The sequence below is a fragment of the Zalophus californianus genome, chromosome 6 (genome assembly GCF_009762305.2).
Source record: "Zalophus californianus isolate mZalCal1 chromosome 6, mZalCal1.pri.v2, whole genome shotgun sequence".
NCBI classification, from domain to species: domain Eukaryota; kingdom Metazoa; phylum Chordata; class Mammalia; order Carnivora; family Otariidae; genus Zalophus; species Zalophus californianus.
Genome location: NC_045600.1, coordinates 72,842,063 through 72,852,450, shown reverse-complemented (window position 1 = coordinate 72,852,450; position 10,388 = coordinate 72,842,063). Strand labels below are relative to the sequence as shown.

Below are 10,388 nucleotides of genomic sequence, written 5' to 3'. Positions count from 1 at the left end.
GTAGAGAGAGAAGGGAAGGGAAGAAAGGAGGAGGAACACAAGTACCCTAACAAGGAAAGGAGAGGTCAGTGACCTCTGCCCTGCTTTCTTTTCTAGTAAATCAGGTGGCAGACTTAGGAAGTACCCGAACAAGGAAAGGAGAGACCTTTGCCCTGGTTTCTTTTCTAGTGAATCAGGTGGCGACTCAGGCTGATATTCAACATGAAGGGGTGTGGGCAGAAACAGAATGGAGGAAGTGGCTCATGTCCTGGCTGGTTAAATAAATCAGTTGGCTTTCTGACAGTAGGAACTCAAGTGAGGTTGTTTGAAAGTGCCCAGGAAATACGGTGAGAGAAAATGCTCTTGCACTGATGTTTCCTAACGATATAGATCAATAGGTGACACTGGGAGGGAAATCCTATAGATTTCTCTAATTCCTGTTTTGCAACCTCTCACAGAGAGCCACAAATCATGGGACTGGAGAATGTATGGGAGTCAGTGAAGTTGTGCAAAAAATAATAGAAAAAGCAATGTCTGTGTTGCAGTGCAAGACTTTGTTAATGTTGTTGCAATCTTAATTACCATCTCATCTGCATATTTTATGAATGAGTTATGATCAGAATATTAATACATTCCCTTACGTATTTGTTATATATTCTTGGTTAGTTAATTTTTTATTTAATTGGTTTTAAATGTAAATTTTATTTTCAAACCTGTGTAAATATAAATGCATGTGAATATATACTTTAAAGTATTCAAAGGGTATATAATAAGAGTTTTTTCAGACTTTTGGATGAACATGGTAGACTAGGGGTGTCTGGCTGGCTCTGTGGTTTGAGCTGAAATTCTGGTTCTCCGGGTTATAAGTTCGAGCCCATGTTGGGTAGAGATTACTTAAAATTAGATCTCTAAAAAAGGACAAACTCATGGTAGGTTAATAATACATGTTTATCTCTTGAGTTCTCTAATACTCTTTTTTAAATAAACATTTTATTTATTTATTTGAAGGAGAGAGTGCATGAGCACAAGTAGAGGGAGAAGAAGCGGAAGGGAGAAGCAGACTTCCCACTGAGCAGTGAGCCCAATAGGAGGCTGGATCCCAGGACACTGAGGTCATGATCTGAGCTGAACTCAGAAGCTTAACTGAATGAGCCACTCAAGCCCCTCTAATACTCTTTTAGAACTTTGGTAAAGACATCCCAAAGGGTAGAAAGCCATAAACAGAAAGAGAAACAGGAAAGAACCTATCATCAGATAGTGACACCAACCAGTTTTAGAAAATAGGCTGTATATGGATAGGGGCAAACTCGCATGAAAGTCTAGATAAGTGGAAACCCCGGCCTAGTGTGGAAGCAGCTCAGTGTGTGCTGTGCCCTCTACAAAGGGTCAGGGAAAAGAAGTACCACATGCTTTTGGATAATTGAAGAAGATGGCATTGCCCACGTTGGTGCACACATGTGTGTGCCCAGGTGTGCATGTGTGTGTGTGTGTTGAAGGTATTGGGGTGGAAGGAAGGATGTAAGTAGACCGAGTGGTCACCTCCATTGCTCAGAACTGAGCAAACGAAGCATGGACGCTTACTGTGGTTCAGCTGCGGTAAGGGAAAAATATAAATTCAAAGGATTGATAACTTAATGACCAAACTCTGGTGTCTATCCTGGCCTTTCTGAACAGAGTTGAGCTGTGGGAATGAAACAGTGAGAAAGAGACCTCAGTGACAGGATCTATTGTCTGAGGGTTGTAGCCTGAGCTCTTCAGCAAAGAGTGATTAGATTTTTCTGCTTTTGGCCCCAAGATAGGCATCTGAACAGACATTAATAGTGAGGAGGAACACTGGCATAACAATAGGTACATTGAAGAGCTACTGTGATTAGTCTAAACACTTTGTCTTCTTATCACAACGTGATTTATTTCTACTTTAGGTAAATCACATAGTGTGATCATACATGACTCTCACACCTTTTTTCCTCATAATTCTTACATTTTATGTTGTTTACATAATTAATTATAAGCAGTTTTTAGAAATTATGGAATGCTTCAGGAATTTGCATGTCATTCTTGCACACGGGCCTCTGTATCATTCTAATTTTAGTATATGTGCTGCCAAGGCGGGCCCTACCTGTCATATTTATAGTAAGTGCCATGCACCTACTTTTATCATAGATGCAATGAAGAAGCATATCACGGTTAGCTAAACCATCGATCTGCAATCCTCATTTCAATATAAATTTCACTCATGCCTATTTTCAGATATGTTTTCAATTAAAGTTGCTTAATACCCAGTGGGTGCTGTATGCAACTGATGAATTGTTGAACACTACGTCTGAAACTAGTGACATACTATGTGTTGGCTAATTGAATTGAATTTATTTTATTTATTTTTTTAAAATTTTATTTATTTATTTGACAGACAGAGACAGCGAGAGAGGGAACACAAGCAGGGGGAGTGGCAGAGGGAGAAGCAGGCTTCCCGCCGAGCAGAGAGCCCGATGCGGGGCTTGATCCCAGGACCCTGGGATCATGACCTGAGACGAAGGCAGACGCTTAACGATTGAGCCACCCAGGTGCCCCAGCTAATTGAATTTAGATTTTTAAAAAAGATGCTTAATCCAAAGGATGTGGGGTAGTGAGACTCTCAGCTGGAACATAGAGAATTATGACAGGACCCACACAACTTGCTACACCAGGAAACCCCTGTTTCCTGCTCTGGAGCCACGGCAGCATGTACCCAGCAATCCTTCCCTCACCCTGTCAGGCTTTCCTTAAAGTGCCAAACCCTGAAATTAAAGAAGAAGAAGAAGACATTTTCCATCTAGTGGGAGAACTCAAACGTGTTGCTCTGCAACCTTCTCAAGGTGGTCATGGCTTCCATGTGGCTAAGTAAGATGGTCCCTGTGGGAATGTGCCTCCTCTATGACCTAAAGTCAAGAGAGATAGGCAAGATCTCGTGGATACCTTGGAAAAGTGGGATGACAGTGTGTAAAATAGAAGTTCTTTGTGCCACATCATGTATTCCCAAAGTCTCTGATTCTATGTTTTCTCCTTCAGGATCCAGTATTGCCCAGAAGGTAACTCAAGCCCAACCTGCAATGTTAGTGCAGGAGAAGGGGGCTGTCACTCTGGAATGCACATATATAACACCAGTGACCCAAGTTATAGTCTATTGTGGTACAAGCAGCCCAGCAGTGGGGGCGATGATTTTCCTTATTCGTCAGGATTCTTACAGCCAGCAAAATGCCACAGAAGGTCGCTACTCACTGAATTTCCAGAAGACAAGAAAATCCATCCAACTTGTCATCTCAGCTTCAGAGGTGGAGGACTCCGCAGTGTATTTCTGTGCACCGAGGGAGCCTACAGTGAGAGGCGTGACGGAGAGAGTTGTACCCAAACCCCAGGGCTCTTCCTGATGCATCTCCCTGCTGTAGGACCCAAGGCAGGGAATTGCTGTCCCCGACAGGAAGTGGTTAGTGTTGAGGCAACACAGGTTCAGGCTTAGAGGGAAAACCTCACTCTAAGAAAATACCTCTTCAGGTAAGAGTTATTGTGCATCAAACACTTCCTCATCCCTGAAAATTTGTGTTGAAATTGTTTATTGAAAACTAGAATAGCCACAATAAACAATTTGCCATTTTGCATTAGATTCAGCTAGAAGAATTGGCTAAGGAAGTTTAGAAAGATTTGACTCAAAGTCAGGAATAATGTGTGTGAATTGTTAGATTTTTCAGATCAGTTTGTTCAGTATATATTTATTGAGCATATATTATGTTACAGGCATTGTTAGAATAAGGAAGGCCATGAAATGTCTCTGTGGTTTTCCTTTTTTGTTGTTGTTTTATATCATCCAGCTCTGTGTTCTAAGCTATTAGTTCTGCTGTGAACTTTCTGGATAGTTTTGAGCTTTGTTTCATTATTGGTAAAATGGGAGAGTGGTATCTTCTCTAGTATTTTGTTGTGACAATTTATCAATATTATACCCAGAGAGATTGACAAGTAGCAGATGAGCAATTTAGGAGGGTAATCTTAAAAGGTCCAGAAAAAGCATTTGACAAAATTCAGATCCATGCCTGATTAAAACTCCCAGCAAATTACATAGAATTGAGGGGAATTTCCTCATCTTAAAAAAGGGCTTTACAAAAAGTCTACATCTGCTGTGCCTGGGTGGCTCAGTCGTTAAGCGTCTGCCTTCAGCTCAGGTCATGATCTCAGGGTCCTGGGATCGAGCCCCGCATCGGGCTCCCTGCTCCGTGGGAGACCTGTTTCTCCTTCTCCCACGCCCCCTGCTTGTGTTCCCTCTCTCGCTGTGTCTCTCTCTCTGTCAAATAAATAAATAGAATCTTTAAAAAAAAAGTCTACATCAAATGTCATACTTGATGGTGAAAGCTTAATTGCTTTCTCCTTAGTTTGGGAAATAAGGGAAGAGTTTTGGCTCTCGCCAGTTGTATTTAATATTGAAGTAGAGGTTTGAGCCAATGTGATAAGACAAGTAGAAGAAACAAAAGCCATACAGTTTGGAAAGGAAGAAGTGAACTTATCTTTATTAACAGAGAGCATATTTGTCTGAGCAGAGAAGGCAAAGGAATGTACAAAAAAAAAAAAGCTACTAGAACAAATTGTTTTAAGAAAGTCAGATGTACACCTACCATATGATCCAGCCATTTTACTCCCAGATATGGACGCAAAAGAAATGAAAACATATGTCTATAAATTATCTTATATGCAAATGTTCATAGCAGCTTTATTTGTGAGAGCCCTACTGGGACGAATCGATATGGGCATCAACAGGTGAATAGACAAACTGTTTTATAGCCACATGATGGGATACTATTCAGCAACAAAAAGAAACAATGTCTTAATAATTATGACAATGGAAGAATCTCAAATAATTATGCTGAGAAGAAGCCAGACAAAAGAGTACATATGATTCCATAATTCAAAATTATAAATTATGCAAACTCATTCATGACAGAAGCGTTCCCTGGAAATGAGAGTAATGAGGGTTGAAAGAAGGGCTGCAAAGAGACATGAGGAAACTTTTGGGGTGATGCATATGTTTATTATCTCGACGGTGGTGAGGGCTTCACAAATATATACATATGTCAAATTATATAGAATTGTCTAATTTGGTGCAGTTTATTTTTATGTAAAATGTGCATTAATAAAAGCCATTAATTATCCATATTTACTATGCAGTATCTTCCCTCAATGACGTGCAAGTCCTCTGTGTGACCCAAAGAGCAAAATATTTCTCCTGTAGGCTTTCATTGACCTGAATGTATTTTTTTTAAAGTTACAATGACTTTCTGCAACCATATGCTATGCTGTTTATTTTCTTTTTTCAAAGATTTTCTTTCTTTCTTTATTCATTCATTCATTTTAGAGAGAATGATAGAGTGATAGAGAGTAAGAGAGAAACAGAGAGAGAGCGAGAGAGTACGAGCACAAGTAGGGCAGGGGCAGAGGCGGGGAGGAAGAGGGAGAGGGATAGAATCTTGAGCAGAGGCCCATGCAGGGCTCCATCCCAAGAACCCGGTGCCCCATGTTTATTTTCAACCATTATCATCCTAACCTCTTTGGGATTTCCCCTGTATATCTGAATACAAGTTTGTAGGGGCTTGTCTCCAATTCCTTTCTTGCATGGTTCTGTGGCAGGACTGACAATGTGATTTGGAAGGTGGAGGGGAAGGGAAGGGACATGTGAACCCAAGAAATATCCAAGCCTGAATGTCTTACTTCCCTCTGCATCTGGGAAACTGTTTCCATGTTGGCTCTGGAGTCATGAAGCTCCTTGATCTGAATCTGTAGAGAGTGGCCTCCAGGAAATAGCTTGAGCTAAGCTTCCATCTCTGTGTTTAGATATAAATGCTTACAGCACTTTACAGAAGAAGTATCCCTCTCCAGAACTTTATCCTGATAATCCTGATTTCTTACTTTGTGAGGATAATTTTTTTAAATCTTGGCAACAAAATGTGACTGAGGCATGGTAATGGAAAGCATCCTTGAGGCTAAAACCTGTTAAGAGTATATCATTAATATTTGTTGCCTGATTCACATACACTAGTCACCTGATGTGGGAGTCAACAAAACAGTGAGAACATAAGCTAAGAATCTCAGGTCATTCCATAGGGATTTGACAACTTCATGTATGATGATTCTTCTGTCTATAATTGCTATTATTCACTTTTTAATGATTCTGAAATTAAGAAGATTTGACTATCAAAATATCTGACTGTCAAACACTGTTCCTTTTTTTTCTGAAGAACTTTTATTAAAAAGATAGCATTCCTTACGACTGGTACTATTTTAGGACCACAGAAATACTGTATTTCAAGTAGACGATTTGTTCATTATTTTCGTTAAATAACAAATATTTAGTATGTAAAAAATGACACTCACTCTTCTGAATATCAGGATACAATGTTGAAAAACACGGAATCACTCAGGAATGACTTGACTTCCTATTACTTTTTCCGTGTTCACCCTCACCCCCTTTTCTGGCAGTCAGTGGGTTATAGGCTGGCCCACATGGATACATGAGAATATGAAGTATTGCAGTAAAATGCTTTAGAAGATTGTTATCCTCCCAGCTACAGCGATGCCCTGGGATGCTGTGTTAAAGAACTTCCATATCAGGTAGTGTCTTAAGAACAAAATAGACCTTAAGAAGGTTAAGACCTTCTTAAGAACAAAATAGAAAGGTCAGGACTGCTGTTGTTCAGACTTTCAAGGGCCACTTGAAGACTGACATGTGCCTCACGAAGTCAGGGATGACACAGATGGCTGACTTTGGGAGGCCTCTGGCCAACATGCACGCATTTCAGTCCCTGTCCACCAGGGGGTGCAGCTTCCTACCACAATCACATTTCCTGTGTGAAATGTGGGCTTCCACTGATCATTTCTCTGTCACTCCAACCTTTCTTCTTGGTAAGATTGAAGAGCATTATTTAGGTGACACTCCAGAGATGTGTTCTCCAGGCTTCGTGACTGTGGTTCTCTTCATGCTTGGTAAGTAAAATGCCTCTTAAAGTTTGGATTCTTTTTTCTATTGTGTCTGCAAAACATTTAACTATAATTTTATCCAAGAGCTTTATGCTCAAGGTGACACAGGTCTCTTTTCTTTTTCCTCAGGACAAACCCATGGAGACTCAGTGACCCAGACGGAGGGCCCAGTGACCCTCTCAGAAGAAGCTTCCCTGACTATAAACTGTACCTATTCAACAACAGGGTCTCCCACTCTTTTCTGGTATGTCCAATATCCTGGTGAGGGTCTACAGCTCCTACTCAATGCCTTTAGTGATAAGAAGAAAAGCAAGAAAGGATTTGAAGCCACCTTCGACAGCAAATCCAAATCCTTCCACTTGGAGAAAGGCTCAGTGCAAGCGTCAGATTCAGCTGTGTACTACTGTGCCATGAGTGACACAGTGATGGGGACTGCAGGGGGAGCTGAGCACAAAACTCTGAGCAGAGCGGGGGCCTGGATGCTGAGCCTCTCTGCCTGATCCACTCTGGTTCCAGCACAGTCTGTGGTTGTTTGTCCCTCAGTGTCTGCTTCATCTAAAATCATACAAACGATCAGAGCATAGGAACCAGAACATCCCCCAACCCCAGCTGTTCCCTAGTGACATTGAAACCGTTTGATGTCCATTTTTCCTCGGGAAGGGCGAAAATAATTTCAGGTTAAAACAAAGTAACAATGAATTGGTATCAGAACGCCTTGGTGGCTCAGTTACTTAAGTGTCTGACTCTTGATTTCAACTCAGGTCAGGATCCTGTGATCCTGCCTGCATCAGGCTCCCTGTGCACTTGGCAGGGAGTCAACTACTCTCTCTATATCCCTCTCCTTCTTCCCCTCCCCCTGTTCCTGGGATCTCTCTCTCTCCAAAATGAATAAATAAATCTTTAAACAAACAAACAAACAAAACTAATGACATTGTCTCTTGCTCATCCTTGCGGTGAATGGTCTTCCCCAGAAGTTGTTCAGGGTGCTCTGGTGGATGTTGCTGTGTCTATGACAATTTTATTTTTTATTTTTATTTATTTATTTAAAAGATTTTATTTATTTATTTGACGGAGAGGGAGACAGCGAGAGAGGGAACACAAGCAGGGGAGTGGGAGAGAGAGAAGCAGGCTTCCCGCTGAGCAGGGAGCCTAATGAGGGGCTCGATCGCAGGACCCTGGGATCATGACCTGAGCCGAAGGCAGATGCTTAATGACTGAGCCACCCAGGTGCCCCTATATGGCCTTTTATGAGAAGCAATGATCACTTCTAAACCCAGCAAAGATTGGATGTTGGTCACTGAGAAATTAAGAGAAACACATAAAAAACTTCCCCCAAATCTTGTATAACACTACACTTTATGATTTTTGCTCACCAGTTTGACTTTTCTTTACTTAAAGAAGTTTTTCCTTTCCTCCTTCTAACCCCTGGCAACCACTGATGTTTTTAGTATCTCCATAGTTTTGCCGTTTCCAGAATGTCATATAGTGGGTATCAAACTGAGTGCAGCCTTTTCAGATTAGCTTCTTTCACTTAGAAATATGCATGTTAAGGGGGTGCCTGGGTGGCTTAGTCGGTTAAGCGTCTGCCTTTGGCTCAGGTCATGATCTCAGGGTCCTGGGATCGAGTCCCGCATCGGGCTCCCTGCTCAGTGGGGAGTCTCCTTCTCCCTCTCCCTCTGCTTGCCGCTCTCCCTGCTTGTGTTCACTCTCTCTCTGTCAAATAAATAAAACCTTAAAAAAAGAAAAGAAATATGCATGTTAAGTTTCCTCTATGTCTTTCCATGGCTTGACAGCACATTTCTTTTTAGCACTGAGTTAAGATTCCCTTGTCTGGCTGTAACATAGTTTACTTACCCTTTCTTCTACTGAGGACATCTTGGTTGCTTTCTTGTTTCTGCAATCATGAATAAAGTTGCTATAAATTATTTTGTGCAGGTTTTTGTGTAGGCAGAAGTTTTCCAGCCATTTGGGTAAACACTAAAGATTGTTATTGCTAGATCATATGGTAGGAATCTGTTTAGTTATGCAAGAAACTCCTACTCTTGTGTTCCAATGTGGCTGTACCATTGTGTATTTTCCTTTTTTTAAAAAAGATTTTATTTATTTATTTTATTTGAGAGCAAGAATGAGAGAGAGAGAGAGAGCATGAGAGGGGGGAGGGTCAAAGGGAGAAGCAGACTCCCTACTGAGCAGGGAGCCCGATACGGGACTCGATCCCGGGACTCTGGGATCATGACCTGAGCCGAAGGCAGTCGCTTAACCAACTGAGCCACCCAGGTGCCCCCATTGTGCATTTTCATCAGCCATGAATGAGGTTTCCTGTTGCTGGACATTCTTGCCCTTGTTAAAATAAAAACTAAACAGAGCAGGCTTGAAAATGCCCTGGGCAATGATCACTTTTAAAAAAATCAATGTAGTCCTACAAATAAAGCTTAATTTAGTTTATTTTGCCAGAGCAACTTGACCTGCACCTTTTTTTTTTTTGCTGTGCCTCTGGAAATGACAAGAGAAACTTGAACTATTTCCCAAATTTGATGTGAGGTACCCACTGACCAATTTCTGATAATATTTACAGCAATTTTGATATTGCAACCAATCACTGTGAAGAATAGACACTTACTGCCTGTCTCCTCACTATAAGTTGTTTTCTTAACAATATACTCCTGAGCCTCATTCCATATTTTGGTTTGAGTGCTCCCAGTTCATGAACTGCCTTTTTGGAGTGTCCGCATGACACTTTTACCAATTAACACTTTGGTGAAATTCACTGGATTGACTTGGGCTATTTCTAAGGTTTTGACACAAGCATTTGGTGGTGTTAATGTTGTAGTATCTTATTTTTTTAATTTAATTTGTATCATGTAAAGAACACTTACCTTGAGATAGAGACTCTTAAAATTTTAAGTGTACAATACATGACTGTTGGCTATGGGTACAATGTTGTACAGCAATTGTCTATTCTTTCACCTTGCTCTTGGATCAGTAACTCCCCATAACCCCGTCCCCAGAGCCCATGGGAACTTCTTCTTTGATTCACTCTTTGATTCTATGAATTTGACTATTTTAGATGCCAATTTAAGTGGAATCATGCATTATTTGTCTTATTGTGACTGGCTTATTTCAGTTAGCATAATGTCCTCTAGCTTCATCCATGTGGTTGCATATTGCAGAATTTCCATTTGTTTTTCTTTTAAAGATTGAGTAGTACTCCACTTATGTATATAGCACACTTTCTTTATCCATTCGTCTGTTGTTGGATATTCAAGTTGTTTCCCCGTCTTGACTATTGTGAACCATGCTGCAATGAGCATAGGAGTGCTTAATATCTCTTCCAGATCCTGATTTCAATTCTTTTTGATATATACTCAGAAGTGGGATTATTGGATCATATGGTAGTTCTATTTTATACTTTT

The 10,388-nt window shown here is 40.8% G+C and overlaps 1 gene segment (V, D, J or C); it reads left to right on the top strand.

Moving 5' to 3' along the window:
• The first annotated feature begins 3,173 nt into the window (after positions 1-3,173).
• LOC113909252 lies at positions 3,174-7,475 on the top strand. The segment is given in 3 exon segments: positions 3,174-3,335; positions 6,906-6,981; positions 7,105-7,475. Coding segments are annotated over 3 exon segments (609 nt in total).
• The last annotated feature ends 2,913 nt before the right edge of the window (positions 7,476-10,388 follow it).